This window comes from Azolla caroliniana, unplaced genomic scaffold, assembly GCF_043228905.1.
Source record: "Azolla caroliniana isolate FFs.n. ecotype wild unplaced genomic scaffold, voAzoCaro1.0.p SCAF_15, whole genome shotgun sequence".
NCBI lineage: Eukaryota > Viridiplantae > Streptophyta > Polypodiopsida > Salviniales > Salviniaceae > Azolla > Azolla caroliniana.
The window spans coordinates 17,439,839-17,459,239 of NW_028230450.1; the positions used below are offsets into that span (position 1 = coordinate 17,439,839).

The following is a 19,401-nucleotide window of genomic DNA, read 5'->3' on the forward strand; positions in this document are numbered from 1 at the left end:
AAGAAAAAACATTTTGGTGTTAAAGTTCCCATTGTTGTTTATGATTGTTCAACATTGACTACAACATTATGACTCTTTAACACTGTTGTGGCATTCATATTTTTCAGTATACATATCTTTAACAAACAATACTTGCCTGGAAGGCCTGGTTTACTTCAAAATGTCCACTAAGAAAAACTTGGCGGTATTAAAGTTTCCATTGTTGTTTATGACTATACAACGAGGACAACAACATTATGACTCTTTAACACTGTTGTGACATTCACAAATTTTCACAATAGATTGTCTCATATCATCCACGACATGGCAACTAACAAATCTTTAATAGACAATACTTGCCCAGAAGACCAGGTTTACTTGACAGTCAAAAACCTAACTTATTTTTATGTTTGAAATAAGTATCAGAAGATTCCCATATAATTAATTTACACTTGTTTGCCTGTATAATTAGTATACAATTCAGATGCCAAAAAATACATGTTTTTCTGCGACATAGATTTCTCAGTATTTTTGATGACATGATTGAAGAGTTGTTCCTCTATAACAGAAGGGCAATCTGCATACAAAAACCCCGCAATTCCACTCAATCCTATTCTTTACTCTCTGCTGGGATAAAAAGCTTTACATAGTTCTATATAATACGCATTCTTAACCCATCCTGCAAGGATATATTAGTAGCGGTTAACACAACTATAGAAAGCTCTCATGTATACATCATGGTGTTTAGGATGTTAAATAAATTTTGTGCAAGAAACCAATGTCAGACTCCTCTCCATTCTATTAACAAATGTTTAAATGTCTGTACGAGCTTGAAATAGATCAGTCTCCAATTACTCAAAACAGATTGCAAAATGAACAACATGGCCAGAACGCATACCAAGAAGAGTGTCAACCGATTCGCTCATTCATAGCATAATCAATCATTGAAACCCGATTTAGAATGAACTTGCATGTAACATCCCAAGTGATGGGAAGAAGTTTGCATACAAAGATCATTTTTGTTTTGTAATGAATCACTATTCGAACTCCTTGAGTATTAGATTTACAAGGAGTGGTACTGCAATCTCAATGGAAAAAACTGAATTTTATCAGTTAAAACCCCTGAAAGCTGTAGGAAAAAAATTGTCGAGCAAAAAACTGGAAAACATTACCACTATCAAGTCTTTCCTCAACAGTAGGACAGGGAAGAGATCTTGAATTAGAATAATCATTGATTATCCTTTCATTATTTCCCGAGCTTAAAGGGAACAAGCCAGTCTGAGCATCATTTCTTGGTGTTGGCATTATGTCTTTCTGACTGCCATGTTGAACCAAACCTTTCTTACATAGTTGGCCTGAAGATGAGGAAAGGCATAGAGAAGGAACCTGTACATGGGTTAATACTGTCCTATTTTCCATGGTTTCACTATGTTCAGATAGCATATCATGGTCAATGGCATCTCCACCTTGTTTATCAGTTGATGATATTTCAACTTCACTCTGGCTTACTTCGCCAGAGACAAGATTCACATTGCAACTATCAGTACATTCAGCAGATATTACCATAGCTTCCGAGGGCATACTAGGTCTTTCCATAGCAAAAGCAATTACTGGCAAATTCGATCCATTTGGATTGCCCTCAGCATATGCCGTCATAGTATTTCCTTGTGATTGTTCCACCACCAAGATTGAGTTATCTGTTTCATAAAACTTTTCTTCCTCTGCTTGAGCTACAGATTGTAACATCTCCAAGCTCGATGGATTTTGCTCTTCTGAACCTATATCTTCTTCATCTGAGTCACTAAGGACAATGACATCTATATCATCTATTTCTGTATCTGAATCTTCGATTGTGAGGCTCATAGGTATAACTGAATTTACTTCATCATCAGTTGTACCACATGTTAGAAGCAATCCTTCCAGTTCTTGACAATTTTCTTTTTCATTCATATTGCTGCTAAAATTGTAGACCCCACTTCCCAACTTTGATGAATCACTCTCATGGCTAGCACTTTTAGATGTTGAATTTGGATGATAATGCACTTCAGTTTGTTTCACTTTCCATCTACCATCTCGTCCTCTCTTTATTCCAATTTTAAGTGGAGAATTACTTTCAACTGTCTGAATTTCCTCTAACTTAATGGTTTCTATAATCTCTTCTCTATTTATGTGGGTTGCATACATGCTTTTTAAACCAGATGAGCCATCAGGTGAGCGCCAGGGCTCCTTAAGTCTAGCTTCACCACCTAATTTAGGTCTCCAATGGCCATCTGGTTTCATCTCAACTTCAGTCACTTCTTCACCATAAGTTTTCATCTGATTGCAATTTAAGAAAATTCAAACAAACATGTCAGTAGAAAATAAATACCAAGTTATGTGCAGCGGTTAAACACAAATCATGAGGGAAAAACTCTGAAGTATCCCTGGATTTTTGTTACTTCCTCAGATGCCCCAGAATTTAAACTTTAACTTAGTTGTGCAAACACCCTTGGTGTACCCTTGACTGAGAAAACAGGGATGCATTGAACATATGATTCCTCACTTAGCACATAGAATTGAGAAAATGAGAATGAATTGACCATATCATTAATCAATTACTTCTCTGTGAAGGGTTGACCAAGGGTATTGGGGAAATAACAAAAGTTGGGGACATTTAAGAAGAAAAAATAACTCGAGAGTATTTTGAAGTTTTCGGCTAATTACAATCCTCTTTCTTAGATCAACCATGCTAATCTGAACATTCAACCAATTAGATCATAGACAACAATAATACTCACTATGTTCACTATCCGATTCAAGAAAGGATCAATAATAAGTTCACCCAATGAATAGTTTGTCAAGCAGATTGGACACTGCCACTAAAACAAAGCAGAAGAGCTGGCTTAAAACACTAGATTCTCTCCTTAGCATGAGCTGCAAGATGAAATTGAAGAAAATGGCTATAGAGAGAAGAAACTGTAGAGTACATTCAATGTGTATCGAGCACAACCTTGCGTGTCCTTTGATTTATCTCCACAAAAGTATGTAGATCAAAACAACCCATATGTATACAAGGTCTAAACCTTCCAGCTACCTTCATCCGTGAACCACTCATCTATATGCAGTACAAAGATTTCAACATAACTTAGTATGAAACGAGCCTCATAACATAATGAAAATATCATTTGTAATGATTAAACCGTGTACAGATTTCCTGAAATTATGAAAGACAAAACTCTTAAATACCCTTGAGTTAGGGTTTAGGGGTCACTGAGAATAATGCATGGAAATACTTACTGGGCAACGAAGGTTTACTGAGATGCATTCAGATATTATTTCAACACTGTCACTGTCATTACTATTGTCCATATCATCACTACCAATAATGCTACGGCGAACACGAGCAAGAGACATGTCGAAGGGCTCACCTTCATCTTCAGATGGTATATGCGTCATAACCTAGTGAAATATTGACCATCATCACTTCAAACAATGTATTTGTTGTTTCCGTACATTATTACCACTCTTGCACAATTCAAAAGTTTTTGAACCATGATTTATCAAACTGGTGTATCTCTAGAAGAAGCATACAATATGACAAATACATCTCAGGAATTCATACACATGGTTCATCAGGAGGTTTCAAACAGGATAAACTCCATAGTCAAGCTATTTACTCAGTTACAAGCTAAAAAGAAGTGAATATGATGAATTGGAGGTCAGTTACAATGTGGACAAAAAGAGAATAAATTAACCATCTAGAGAACTAGAATGAGAGCAACAGGGAAACAAACTATGCAAGTTGGATTCCTGAAACAGACCGAGAAGAAAACGAGGAGATAACCATGAACAACGGGTTCCTGATCATGTAATTAAAAAGCCACAAAACACAATGTGTAAGATTGACATGCTTCATCTTTGTGCAAGGACGTGATGACATGTTGGCTGAAATGTATGTATACAAAATATTAAGACACATACAGTGATCAAAGTTTCCAACTGGAAGAACTATATCATTTGTTGGATGAAATGTATACTACATAGACTCAGATTGATGGAATTAGAATCCCTTAAAAATTCTTTGTTGCATGCGTCCTAACCAGCTTTTAGTTGGATTGTGCGTTAAATGCCACATTTTCTTGGTATGCATTGGACACTGATATATGATTATCAATTAAGTAAAGAGCATAAACCTGCTGTAAGGTCAAAGATTGTATCAGTCGAACACCAATGCAGAATGGGCGTCCATCAGATGTTGACATAGACAGATGGTTCCTTCCCTCCCTTACATATTTTGAAATCTGCAGAAAATGATACTTTTTCGAGGCTCAAATAAATAATATACATCACAGTAGGTTCATTCAGCTGTTTATAACATATATACCGACGCTCCATCATCACGACCATTTATCCCAAGATCCTGATGGCCTGGTCTAGCAGTTGCACGTACAGGACAACCTAACTCAATCATAAATAAAAAGACAAAGCTATTTACAAAAAAACTTCAACCATTTTATGGCCTTCCCTGGTGTAATTTATAGGCTAAGGATAGTACACACCATTCAACCCCAATTCTGTATGTAATGGCCAGTGCATTCGAAACATGACTTTATCATTGAGCATTATACTCCAAACCTAAGTGGTGAAAGGCACATAAAATTCGTTAATGTGTTAGCATGCTTTTTTCTGTTAGTATCAGTTCATGTTTCAGCATGCCTACACACATGGAAATTAATCAGTATCTTGACCTGAAGATCATATTGTTTCTGGTGCAGGAGGTTCATATCGCTGCCGGTGAGCATAAATGTTTTTTCTACGTTCTGTAACACCTTTGACCTGTACAAAATAATCCACATTAATAAGATTCTGGAAAAATACACAACTAACAATCAACATATTTGAGAATACTCTGAAATACCCCAGGATTTCATTATTTCACAAAACAGCCTTGGACAAGTCATGAAAGAGACAAAAAGGGGATGAATATGCACAAACAATCGAGGAAAGAAGATGAATTGAATATATAATTACTCAAATAGCACATGTATTGCTCTTTCTGGGGAAACGAGAATGAATTGCACATAGAGTTGGTTGCGGATGTTTAAAGAGATACAGAAAGCATAGAAGTATTTAAAAGTTTTTCCCAAATTACGATCTTCAATAGAGATGGTGCCTCATGGAAATTTGAGGAAATACCCACAAACTCAGAGGTTTTTCAGGGTTTTTCCCAAAATATAATCCTCAATGAAGGTAGAGCTTTACCCCTCTAAACCATGAACGGACATGACCATTTTGGTTGGCAGCAGTGGGTGTGAGACAGCTGCAGAATATCTGAAAAGATAAAGCCAGAACTACACCCTTCAACACATGAAGTGATTAATAAAATTCATAAATGCATTGTCTTAAGAAAATATGGTTTGATGATTAATTTAAGCTTGAATGCGTCATCATATAAACCTTGAATAGGAGAAAGTTTGATCACCTTATGTCAAAAAAACCTTCCATGGAAAGATGCACATCATGACTCTTTTGCAGATATCTTAAACATAAATATGAAACAATGTGCATACGAACAGGGGTATGGATAGATAAATGTCTGTGTTCAAGATGGTTTTTGTTCTTATAGAAACATGGCCTTATATCAACAATACGAAGAAACCACCAGTATGCCAAGCGACCTAGTCCTCAAGGTTCTCAAAGCATGATACATCAAACAACCAATCTACCTTCCTAATACATCAAAAACATGCCGTAAAGTTCACATGGTTGTACATGAAGAGAAACCAATGTTTAGACAAAGCCATCTGAACCTTAATATAATTGTGCGTACAAAAATGCATTGGCACACCAGGCTGGATGTAAAAGTTACTTTATAATTATGTTTTGAGATATTTGCACTGACATACAGATATCTCATCATAACAGTCCCTTACAAGGAAGCTCTTTACTTAGCTAAAAAGGCGAAAATAAAAATTTACAACGTGCTACCTTTTATTTCATATTATGATGTCAGATATTGTAAACTGTTCCTATAACTCAATGAGATGCCTTAAAGTAAAAACTAAATTACACAAAAAATGAAATTAAGAATACAAATGATTATTCGCATGAAACTATACATGTTTACAGAACTTACGGATCACCATGTTGTACACGGCATAGCTCACATAAAAAATGCTGATGTTCTCGTTCCAATTCCCCATCCTCAGGGATACAAACACATGTAGCATGTTGCCATACCATGCACTTAGGATCGCCACACTGCAACCCCTCCAGAAATTAGTTCTATTATTAACAAGGGGAATAACTCTAAAATACCTCTGAATTTTTGTTTACTTCCCCAAATGCCTCCAAGTTTCCACAAGTGTCAATGGTCAACCACAGGACAAGAGAATTTAGAATGAATTAACCATATAATTCATCTTTCATCAAGGGTAGACCAAGGGCATTCGGGGGGAAATGAAAACGCAGGGGTATTCCGGCATTTTTGCTTATATACAATGCATTTTTTATACAATTCCATGTATCAAGCCATAGGTGCAGTGGAATATCGAGAAAAAACGCCATAAAAATAAAAGAGAACCTGTTTCATAGGATCAGATTTCACGTTGCTACCACAAGGGCATTGTATCTTTTCCTCTGGATGTTCAGTAGAGCCTTCAAATGTATTCAGCTGGATTAATGTCCTTGGAGTTGAAATACAATCACCTTGTGTTGCTAAATCAAGGGCACCAGAACCCCACATTTTCCTGTGAATATATCACAACAAAAATAGTCAATAATGCATGTATTCTAATATTCAAATAGAATATAGACATCCATCGAGAACAAGAAGAAAGAATTGATTATTTATCTGTTAATGCCTAAAGGAAATATTAGTATGTACACATTCATGGGACATTGGTGTGGGTGGCATTGCCGTTATGGTTAGCATAGGGTAAGAATGGCTAGTCAATATGGCTTATGTAGTAATTAAGTACTTTCCAGAACTCTCCCTGGGTTTGAATGCTCGATGATATCAAGTCATAGCCTGACCATACAAAACAGTAACACGATTTATGATATTCTATTTGGTTATATACCTCACCATATACAAGATCAGAAAAAAGATTGTATCACTATTGGTTCCTCCAGGCTGACGGAATCACTATAACTTGAGATAAGAATTTCTCAAATTGTTCATGATGTGCATGATAGAAGTCTGCCCCTTAATTTGTGAGAGCAAAGAGAGCACTTAATCTTGATTCTTATTTACCCCATGAACTCCAGTGGCAAGGAAAATCCATCAACTCATGCAAGAAAAAAGAAATATGCATCTTCAATTGGGGAACTCCCTTTTGCCCTACAGGAGCTAATTAATGTAGCTTCTAAATTATGGGCCCTTTATGAGTAGCATGCATGAGTGGTTGTGTTCATTGCTACAACCTCTTAAGACCAGACAAATAGTTCTGACTTATTATTCTCGAGAAAGGAGATAAGAAGGAAACTGAAAAACCAGGAAACCTCAAAGGAAAATATGTAGAAGAAGGAAACTTAAAAAAATAACAAAAACCAAATAAAACATCTCATTAACACGTAAATAAATTACGAATGCAGTCTTCCCTTTTGAAGTGACCAGCTCAAAGGATAATATATAACCTTCATCTAGCATGATAAAAAAGGTAAGAGATTCCTATCCACGCCATCAATATCCAGATATAACTGCAAGCAATTAAACAGAACGGAAACTTCGCCTTCTCCCATCATGTATGGTTAGCCTCACATACACATGTTTTGCAGAATACGACTCTGAAAAGTTGGATTATTTTTACAGTTTCATGAACTTGTGAGTCATTCGTTTAACATTCACAGCCTAAAATGAGAAGCAGCATATACGTCAGTTTTTCTGTATACACCCATACCATTCTTAGTAAATACTAATTGTTCTATAATCAAAATGTAACAAACACTCATGTATACACACCCAGGCATTGATAGTCTGCCACTTGAAATACTTCATGTTTGGAAATGAAGACTATGGTCTTCTGTTTCTTATCATTTTTAATCTATGCCCCGACAAAGTTCATTCTTACTTGCTTCCATTATACCAGTAGATTTATTGCTTGCCCAAATAGGTTTATTATCATAAATGTCACATAAGACCAACAAGCATTCGTGCACACAAATACATAAACACATACATATTACAGTTACAGACAGTGATCTAACTGTAACAAATCCATTATGGACACCAAAACCAGATCTACAATTTTACAATTATTATTTTAATTGACTCTGATAAATTCCTTCTATATTTTACCTGTAAATATCATCGATCACTTTTGCAATATCTTCTCGGCTCATTGCATATGTGGAAGAGCTAACATACCTCAATCCTAATAGAGATATCATTTTGGCCAATAAGTTATTATCCTATAAAGATAAAAAAACTAAAAGACTTATACAAAACAAAATCAGATGAACATGACTAGATATTATTGATATTACTAATACACGAGATAAGTACAATGGAGTGGCTAATCTAAACATAAAATCAGTACTATCTATTTACCTTTTGGCCCAAATTGCTGCTTTTCAGGTGGCAAGATAATTTTCATTATTCTTTCAACAAGAACCTGTTATTATTCAACATTAAAAACTTTTGAAATAAAGCTACAACAAGAGACAGCCATAACATGTTTACGAAACAGCAAATTTGACCTGCTTTCTTCCTTGTTTTGCAGCACAGATTCGTGTGAGTACATCCTTCAACTCTTTGATGCGAAAGGTTTCCAGTTTTTTCTATAACAAACACAGTGGAAAAGAAAACTTTGTTAAGGGAAGAAATATTACAACAATTTTACATGCAAAACGACTATCACAAATACACTCAATCTCATAACATGAATGGAGGGAGCGGCAATAGTACCAAATAAACTAGCATTCAAGTTTCGATTTAAAGTATATAAGCCAAAATCGTGATCACAAATACAAACACTTTAAGGTCATGAATGGCATTAGTATCAACTGGATGAAGTTTCAAGTCCAATTTTTAGATATCTATTGCAACTGTACTCAACTTAGGGGCATAAATAGCAGTAGTTCCAATTTTCGGTAGACAATGTAAATTGGTGGTCACAATGCTCTGAATCCATGAGGTAATAGTATCAACTGATTAATATCTAAGTTCATATTTTAGGCATATAATGCAAAATGATAATCAGAAAGTCTCTCAATCTAAGGGATTGAATGAAGGTTGTGGCAATGGCGACAATCGATTAAAATTCAAGTTCAAAATGTATGCAGTTTGAAAGAGCGGTTCCCTCAGGTTCTTTCTCTTGTTTCTGCATTTTTTCTTATGCTTCTTAGTTCTTTGATAGGGTGGTAATTGAGTAAAGCATTGGTAGTAATTAGAATCAAGTTAAGATTAAAGTTTAAAAAATCATGAATGTAATTGGCATTGTAAATTAGTGGATTATAAAAAAACATTCTCTTGCTTATCATAGCATCAACTTTAATAGAACATTTCATTTCTCTCGCTTACATACTTCAGTTCTTCAAAAGTATGCCATGAGACTTAGATCAAAGTTTCCATCAACTTGAATTACTTTCTGCTTTCTTATGCAACACAATCAGATTAAAATAGAAGTAGATTTTTTTGGTGCATATCATGCAATTTGAAAAGTCTTCTTCACTCGAAATTTCTCTTTTCTTAGAGAAAACTATAAAGGCATTCATGGAATAGAAAGATTTATTTCGCTCTATATATTTATGCAAAAAAGTCAGATTAAAGTTGAAGTTGAAGTATTTAGGTATCTCATGCAATGTTGAAGTTTGCGCTTAATAGATAGACTTTAAAAACTTTGGTATATCATTACATGATAAAGGTTTCCTTCACATAGATTGTCTCTTCCCTATGCATCACAGTCACATTAAGTTCAACGTTTCAATTTTCTTGGAGTTTATGGACATAGCTGTTTGCGTCACTCAGATCCTTTCTCATTCTTATACGCAATAAATATAAATCAAATCTTTAGGTTTAACATGAGATATAAAGGTTCTCAGCTGATACCCTATCTTTCTTATGAAAAACAGTAATATTAAGATTAAATCTCAATATTTTCCAAGTATATCATGCAATGCAATTTCCTTCACTCGGTTTTTATTCTCTTTCTTATGAATAAGTATATCAATGGAATGTAAAGGCTTTCTTTTCTCGCATTCTTCCTCCTACTTCTCCATAACAGTAACAAAATGCAGCTTTCCAGAGACATGACATGACGGAATCTAAAGGCTTTTCTGAAGTGGTATTTCTCTTTCTTTGTTATGGAACCGTCTCCTTTATTCCACGACAAGCTAACTATGAGACAGAACGACAATAAATACCTGGCAGACAGCAGACAATTCATCCATCCTTGAAGCATATGAAAAAAGGATGCAAAGAAGACTGACGATAGACCAAGATAGAAGAAGAGGAAGGAAACGCGGTGTCCTAGAGCTGCATTTCCAACTCGAGAGTTGTAGGTCGATGGATGGAAATCATGAGAGAGAGAGAGAGAGAGAGAAGAGAGAGAGAGAGAGAGAGCTACATATCGGAGCAGGAAGCTTCGATCGCCATAGCCACGGCCATGGCCTGCGAGACCAAAACAGCGGCAGCAGCGAACAACAAACAGAAAGAAACGTTGGTGTATATATTTTGTCTTTACACACAAACACACATGTCCATTGTCCATTGTCCATTGTCCATTGTCCATATTGTCCATTGTCCATTGACGAAGGTCATAAAAAAATTACAAACATAGGAAATCCATGGACCACACAGTATAGCCGAGCACATCATATATGCTCAAGAGTGCCTAGCCCCCTTTCTCACTCTAATCTTCAATTGTGCCCTCGCCGAGGGTTTTCCACCACAATGGACCATGAACACAGTGGCCCCTATACATAAAGGAGGGGACCCAATGGACCCAACTACATATAGGAACATTATTATAGGTCATACGCTCGCTAAACTATATGGTGCAGTAATGGACGCGTAGCTCAACGATTATATGGAAACATTAAGTCTTCGAGCACCTGAGCAAGCTAGCTTTAGACGAGCCTTCTCCACTATTTACCATATCTTCACACTTAGGTGCTTAATTGACCAGACGAAGGCTCGTATGAAGAAACTATATTGTTGCTTTGTGGACTTCCGCAAAGCCTTTGACACAGTTCCTAGGGAGAGGTTGTTTGATAGACTTAAGAGCTTGGAGATACCAAATGACATTATCTGGGCCATTTATGCCCTATATGAGCCAGTCTCTGGGTGTGTAAGATGCCCAGGTGGCCTATCCGATTGTTTCACTAGCAGCATTGGTGTAAAACAGGGTTGCCCCTATCACTGACTCATTTTGGGATCTACATTGATGAGATCACTGATTTTATTGCTCGTAAGGGAGGCAAGGGAGTAGCTATTGGGGATACACAAGCTAGTCTCTTACTCTACGCAGACGACATTGTCTTGCTCTCGAAGTCGGAACACAACCTACAAAAGCATTGTAATGCCCTAGTTGACTTTTGTACACAATGAAGACTGGTAGTGAATCTACCGAAAACCAAAGTCCTTATCTTTCATACATCGTCCCGAGTTAGGAGTAAATGTCACCTAATCCTCTCTCATAAACTAGTTGAGGTAGTTGGATCATATGTATACTTGGGAGTCACTTTTAGTGCTCTCTCAGGTAAATTCTTGATGACCCAGGCAACCAAAGATAGGCTAACGAGAGGGTATGCATCCCTCTCACTCTTAGAGAGACAATGCCACTAGGCATACTTTCAAGAGCCACGGACTAAGGGATGGCTCTTCGACTCATTAGTGACCTTGTCCCTCTTGTATGCATCAGTAGTATGGGCTCCAGGTCTACCATCTTTCATGTGGACGCAATTAGAGAGACCTTTGGTGAAGATGTTATCACGTCAATTATGAAGCAAATAGACAATACCACATGACATTATTAGAGCAGAGTTCAATCTACCCCCGATGTTAGTAGAAGCATTTTTTCAAGTGGTAGTTTTTATTCATTGGATACATAGTCAACCACAAGATAGGATATCCCGTCGAGCCTTTGAGGCATCCTGATCCCTACATGTGTCTGGAGACACTAGTTCTTGGTATAGCATTGTGGTGAGTTGGTTACTTGCAAACGGCATAAACATTAATAGCTTACCTCCCTTAAGTACAACCATGGGACTAATCAAACTCTAATATCTCATGAAGACCGTAATAAAGTGATATGCCAAAAAATATGGCAATTTTACACTCGATATAAATGGATCACCCCACGAGAGCCACTCCCATCTAAAATGTTGTACTATAAGGAACACTTCTTGCACTTCTCTAACTTGGGTTTTATTACACGACCAAGATATCTAGATACATTCTTATCAAATGCACTAAGGGTGGCCATTGGACAACTTAGGATATCATCTCACCAACTTGAGATTGAGAATGGTCGGGCTAATAGAGTCCCTAGAGAGGAAAGGCTATGTAGGTTATGCCACATAGAGATAGAGGATGAGTATCACTTCACATGCAAGTGCCCAACTTATGCCGAGATACGGGTGGAATACCAAGACATATTAGGACCCTTTCCCACCCTCTCCAAACTATTAGATACCCCGGATGTAAAGAGACTAGGTAGGTATATCTTAGAGCTAAAACAATATAGGGAGAATAAATTACAAAGTGTTAACCATAACCCTTTTACTATTCATCAACATGCAACTAGTGTAATTTTTCAGGAACAAGGGGAGACGATGAATGTGGATACACTTACGCCGCCCGGCCTCTCTCTTGAGGAAGCTGAAATGCAAAGAACAACCAAACGCCCTCGGATGTTGGGCTTCAAAACAAGTCAACACGGAGTAGAAAAGATTAAGAAGATAAGGGAACGTGAGCTACGTCGGCTAGAAGCTATGGTTGGGGTACCTTTTACATTGGGACCACGGGCCACATCCACATCGAAACCCTTTGACCTCCTGCTTCTCTTCGAGAGACTTGGATGGAAATGAAATTAGGCCTAGTATAACATCATTTTCATTGTAGAACATGTTTGTTATTTTACTAGAACTATTTAACTTAAAACTCTATTTTTATCTTATTTTTATATTTATTTTTTACTTTCGATGAATGGGTAAATATCTCATTTTTTGTTGTAAACCATTTGTCTCATGGGCCAATTTTGGCCTTAGAAGACATTAATATATCTTTCTTTCTCTTTCTGGTGAAAACACACCATTATATTAATAAAAGTATGTGAATTCTACTCAGCTCTCACTTATGGGAAGAGTAGTACACATAAAAAAACAGATATTGCTTGCAACCATGTGGCATACATTGTCACGTTGGATCTTTGACAAAACAGGTATAGTTAGTATAAAATGTAATATTTGCATATTTCTATGGGCAAGCTGTAAAAAGAATAGCGTGCGGAAGCAATAGAAAACTGAACACAGGAACACAAGTTTAATGGAGAGCTTGAATATACACAGTAGTCGGGGGAGAGAGAGAGAGAGAGAGAGAGAGAGAGAGAGAGAGAGAGAGAGAGAGAGAGAGTATGCACACAAACTCAATTAAAAAATAATACTCAATCTATACATAGGATGTGCTCAGTGAGCACCTTTATACAAGTCCATACGGACTAACAGAAGTACTGACACGTACTTCGATGCTCATAAGTGAGCTCTACAATAACTCCCAAAATATATTCCTATGTGGAATATCTTTCCAACGGCCTCGCGGTTTACGCACCGCTACAACTTCTCGTTGCGCACCGGTTTACGCACTTGGTTTACACACCGGTCCGGCCTAACCGATCGATCCCAACTGATCCGGTTCTTGACTTGCACAACCAATTCGGCCAATGTTGAGCTTGTATCTCAACACTCCCCCTCAAGCTCAACTTGAGGTTCCATCCGCTCTTCCAGATCTACGCTCCGGTTCCTTCTAGCTTCACGCCTTGCTCACGCTCCTCGACCCTTCCGGTCGGCTTGCATGCTCGCGCGGCCCTTCTCAGCTCCCTTGTTGTCACGGTGTTGGCGCTTCTTCTGCCGTCTTCTCTTTCGCTTGGCCCTCAGTTGATTCAGCGTATTCGAATCAAACATCCGAATTGACTCGGCTTCCTCCGATCGGTTTTCGCTTTCGTCTGAGTTGGTTGTCTCCAACTCGTCTTCGATCTTCCTTCCCTTGATGGCTTCGTCTCCCCCACGCTTGGTTGGCTTCGACTCTTTCTTTCGACTGCTCCCCTTATGTCCATTTTCGGAATCTTCCGCAGATCCGCCCTCGGCTTCTTCAGCCGATCCGAAATCGAATTCATCATCTGACTCAGCGTCGCGGTCTTCCAGAACTTCTCTCCCCCTTCTGTGGTCATTCGGGACGTCTCTCCCCCTCAAGTTCAGCACGTCGAGGTGACACAACCCAAGTGCACCCAAGAATTTCCGCAACTTGTCCAGACCAAGAGGCTTGGTGAAGATGTCGGTGGTCTGCCGATCCGTCAGAACATACTAAAGTTCGACTTCACTAGAGAGGACACGCTCACGGATGAAATGGTAGTGCATCTCAATGTGCTTAGTCCGGGCGTGGAAGACGGGGTTCTTTGCTAGCTGGATGCTGCTGAGGTTGTCGCAGTAGATTGTCGTTGGATCAAATACCTCCACCTGCAGATCCTTAAGTAGCCGCTTCAACCATATGGCTTCGCATGTTGCGACAATTGCTCCTCTATACTCGGCTTCGGTGCTCGACAACGCAACTGTTGGCTGCTTCTTGCTACTCCACATGATCATGGCACTCCCAAGAGAGAACACGAAACCGGACGTGGATTGGCGATCGACGACATTGTCGGCCCAGTCGGCATCGGTGTAGCCGACCAACTGCGTGGCTGTACTGGTCCGATATAGTAGCCCCCGGTCCTTAGTGCCGCTGACGTACCGCAGTACGCGTTGTGCACATTGAAGGTGCTCATTGGTAGGTCGCGCCATGAACTGACTAATCACCCCGACTGGGTCGCTGAGAACTGGTCGGGTGATGGTCAAGTATATAAGGCTTCTGACTATCTGTCGGAACCTCGTCAGGTTGCATACCTTTCCAGAATCGGGGCGAAGCTTGACGGTTCTATCCAGAGGAGTCGAGACGGACTTACAATCTGCCATCCCAAATTTGAAGAGCATACTCAACACGTAATGCCGTTGGCTGATCAGTATGCCTTTAGGGGTGCGGATCACTTCGATCCTGAGGAAGTAATGAAGGTTCCCCAGATCCTTCATGTCGAATGATGCTGCAAGCTGGAGCTTTACGCGGTCAATTTCACCTAGGTCGGCGCCGGTGATGACCAAATCATGAACATAAAGTAAAATACTAACTGGCCCGAGTTGACCTTTCCGAATGAATAGTGAGGAGTCCGATTTTGACGTTGCAAAACCCATCCCGACGCAATCGTTGCGTGATCTTCACGTTCCAGGCACGCGGGGCTTGCTTTAGTCCGTAAAGGGACTTCTTCAACCGGCACACTGCCGAAGTGTTCGTTCCGGAGTGAAATCTGGGGGGCTGTATCATGTACACCTGTTCCTCAAGCTCACCTTGCAAGAACGCATTCTTTACATCCATCTGATGTAAGTGCCACCCCTTCGCCGCAGCTACTGTGAGCAAAGCGCGGACGGTCGTCATCTTCACGACCAGTGCAAACGTCTCATCGTAGTCGATGCCGTGTTGCTGTCCGTAGCCTTTCGTTACTAACCGGGCCTTGTATCGTTTGACCAAGCCGTCAGTGTTGTACTTGACCTTGTACACCTACCTACATCCGATCGGCTTCACATCTTTCGGTGCGTCAACCAGGTCCCAGGTTTCATTCTCCACTAATGCGCGCATCTCTTCCTCCATTGCAGCACACCAATTCGCGTCCTTTGCCGCTTCTGCGTAGCTCTCCGGCTCACGCACTTCCGCTACACGGGTCATGTACGCATAGTGATGTGCCATGTACTCATTGTATCCGAACCGCACAATAGGGTTCTTCTAGCAGGTAGATCGGCGTAATTGCTCATTAGCCGATGTTGAGGCTTTCTTGGCCGACGCGGGCTTCGCTCTCAAAGACCCGTCGTCACTTCCCTCGGAGTCGGACTCACATCGATCCGACTCGTTCCTATCCGTGCCGTAATCTGACACCTTCTTCTTCCCTTTTTCTTTGCATGTAAGCCGTCTCCTCGGCTTCTTGCGTGGGGAATGCACGACCGAGTCTCCACTACTTGCCGGCTCTTCTTCGGACTGGTCAAACCGACTCAGTCGCTCATACGGTCCACTTAGCCGAAATGAAATCGGACTCTCATTGAGGGTCTTGATTTCGTGGTCATCTGGAGGCACTTCAGCCTCGCTGACCTCATCGTCAGAGCTTGAATTGGAGTTGAGGTCCGGAGTTGGAGGCAAGTACCAGGACACGGACTCGTCAAACACAACGTCGCGGCTCATGCGAGCTTGTTTGGTTCGGGGGTTATAGCAGTTATAACCCTTCTGCTCGTTTGAATAGCCAACTAAGATACACTTCTCAGCTTTTGCATCCAACTTCCTCCGTTTCTCCTTTGGCACATGCACATACGCAATGCTACCGAAAACTCTCAAGTGTCATAGATTCGGCTTCCTTCCGAAATACAGCTCATCGCCGACACTTTGTCTCCGATCCGATTTTGGATGTAGACTGTGGTTCATACCGCTTCGGCCCAATAGAACATGGGCAAGCTCTTTTCTTCCAACATTGCCCAGGCCGCTTCCACAACCGACCGATTCTTCCTTTCGGCCACGCCGTTTTGTTCCAACGTATATCTACAACTAAATTCGTGCCGAATTCCCATCTATTGTAGATACCCGTTGAATTGACCAGAAAAGTACTCTTTTTCGCCATTCGACCGCAGGCACTTGATCTTTCTTCCTATTTCCCTTTCATCGAAACTCTTGAGGTCCTGGAAACAGTCGAAGACTTCACTCTTCTTCTCAATGAGGTAGATCCACGTGTGCCACATATAGTTGTCGATGAATGAGAGGAAATATCGACTCTCGCCAATACTAACGTTTTGTGTCGGCCCCCATACATCGGAATGTATCAAGTCGAGCTTGTTCCGGCTCCGGTTACGCTTGTTAGGGAAAGGAAGTCAATGTTGCTTCCCTAGCTAACAGGCTTCAAAAATTTGTGCCTTCCAACCACTAAATTTGGGCAATCCGAACACCACCTGTTTCGATTGCAGGTCCTGAAGCCGTTGATAGTTGACGTGGCCTATCCACTTGTGCCATAAGTCGATATCCGACTCGACTTTATATCCTTTCGCGAACATCCTCCCGTCTCTGCGCCCTTGCGCAATAACTCAGCCTTCTTCCTCAATGAAGCACTCGAGATGCATAAACCAAACCTGCATCCCCTGGTCGACGATCTGTCCGACCGACACCAGGTTCTTCGTGATTGTTGGAACGTGTAACACATTCATGAGTTTCCCTTTTTGCCCGACATGGCTCAGGGGAACTTCACCGACATTCGCGATCGGATGCAGAGTGTCGTCTCCGATTGCGACTACTCCCGATTGCATCGGTTTCTCAAGGTATGAGAACCACTCCTTGTGGCACGTCATGTGGTTTGATGTGCCGGAGTCGATGTACCACACCTTGTCCGATTTCGGGGTGGACTTCTTCATCGAGTTCGCGTCGTGTCTCGTCACAAAGGCTGATCCTTTTTTGGCTTTTCCGAATCCTTCATCGTAGTGCGATCACTGCCGATTACCCTTGTCGGTTTTTCTAGAACTTGATCCGAATCCGGTCCTCTTCGAATCTGCGCGTTTCTTCCAACACTCGCTCTCCTTGTGGCATTTCTTGCCATAGTACCAACATTCCGCGGCGGATTTCCCTTGTTGGTTCTCGTCGCCTCGACTCCCCCTGGTTACGGAGGGTCCAGAATCGTTGTCGGCATCACTTCGGTGCCTCTTTCCTCGGTCCCGTCAGCCATTTCCATTGCGCACCGACTCGCCTTGTCCGCCATGACCACGGGGCCTATCTCCCTCCATGTACAACATCTTGTTGTCGACATGCGTGCTCGTCGACGTACTCGTGTGGTTCTCCTCTATAAGGAGCATCTAGTGTAGGTCGAAATACGATGACATAATCTCCCGTGTACACACAATAGTTCGGAACGCTCCGAATTTCGACGCCAGTCCCCCAAGACAGATCTACACAATCTCGCCTTCCTTGACGTTCACATCGATAGAGGCTAAGGAGTCGCATATCTCTTTGATCTTCGAGGTGTAATCAGCCACCGACAAGTCGTGTTGTCGTAAGTTGCTCGCTCCTGTTGGAGTTGAAGCTTCTTGGTTGTGGTGCTTGCGGCGAAAATCTTCTTCAGATTTCGCCAAGCATCTTTCGGTGTTTTCACATCCCGAATGTAGCTTAGAAACTGTTCGCCCACATAAGACGCGAAGTAGTAGAGGACTCTGCTTGCCAATTGTTCCCACGCTGGGAAATCTCTGTGCGTCAAATTGGGTGTTGTGTCATTTGCTCCGTTGACGTAGCTCTAGTAACCGTGCCCGAGCAAGTACTAGTGCATCTTGTAGGACCAAGACGCATAGTTGTTTTTGTCAAGCTTCTCGGTTGGAAGCGAGCTAGCCATGCCTCTATCCATTTTGTTTTTCCTGTTCTTTACGAAGGTCGACTGCAGAGGTTCTCAACCCTCGCGCTCTGATACCATGTAAAAAGAATAGTGTGCGGAAGCAATAGAAAACCGAACACAGAAACGCAGGTTTAATGGAGAGCTTGAATATACACAATACTCGGGAGAGAGAGAGAGAGAGAGAGAGAGAGAGAGAGGCACACAAACTCAATTAAAAAATAATACTCAATCTGTACATAGGATGTGCTTAGTGAGCACCTTTATACAAGTCCATACGGACTGACAGAAGTACTAACACGTACTTCAATGCTCATAAGTGAGCTCTACACTAACTCCCAAAATATATTCCTACGCGGAATATCTTTCCAACGGCCTCACGGTTTACGCACCACTACGGCTTCTCGTGGCGCACCGGTCTGCGCACCGGTTATGCACCGGTCCCGCCTAACTAATTGATCCCAACCGATCCAGTTCTCGGCTTGCACAGCCGATCCAACCAATGTTGAGCTTGTATCTCAACACAAGCAAATCGCAGGGTAAAGTGGCAACCAAAGTTGCATGGAAGAAAATAACATGATGCAAGAAAGAAGGGGGAACTTGGACCCATTGATCTAGAAACTAGGAGCAAAGCATTATTCAATTGGGCGATTTAGTAGTAAGGAGTCTCCTCCTTGGCAAGGAAGTATGGAAAGTGTTGATAAGGCGTAGATTTGATATGTGGTCTCCTAGAACAGGAGGCAAGTGGGATACAAGCTCAAAGAACTTGACATGGGATACAGTGGAACTAGGA

The 19,401-nt window shown here is 40.7% G+C and overlaps 1 protein-coding gene across 5 annotated transcripts; it reads right to left on the minus strand.

Moving 5' to 3' along the window:
• Window positions 1-437: 437 nt before the first annotated feature.
• On the minus strand, window positions 438-10,568 carry LOC147854869 (E3 SUMO-protein ligase SIZ1-like). 5 transcript variants are annotated; one of them, XR_015531038.1, is made up of 16 exons: window positions 10,324-10,567; window positions 8,659-8,739; window positions 8,510-8,573; window positions 8,258-8,333; window positions 6,542-6,707; window positions 6,095-6,219; window positions 5,221-5,289; window positions 4,707-4,794; window positions 4,518-4,593; window positions 4,343-4,416; window positions 4,152-4,259; window positions 3,256-3,417; window positions 2,969-3,073; window positions 2,757-2,837; window positions 878-2,295; window positions 438-556 (listed from the first exon to the last, which is right to left on the minus strand). XR_015531038.1 is itself a non-coding variant. In XM_087331329.1 (16 exons), exons 1-16 carry the CDS (start codon window positions 10,348-10,350, stop codon window positions 1,017-1,019), a joined length of 2,487 nt encoding a protein of 828 aa, XP_087187455.1. In that variant the 5' UTR covers window positions 10,351-10,568; the 3' UTR covers window positions 741-1,016. The 5 variants fall into 5 exon arrangements, 3 of the variants coding, with proteins under 3 accessions (XP_087187455.1, XP_087187456.1, XP_087187454.1); XR_015531037.1 differs by lacking the exon at window positions 438-556 and adding an exon at window positions 741-777; XM_087331329.1 differs by lacking the exon at window positions 438-556 and having other exon boundaries at window positions 741-1,057; window positions 1,152-2,295; window positions 10,324-10,568.
• Window positions 10,569-19,401: the final 8,833 nt, after the last annotated feature.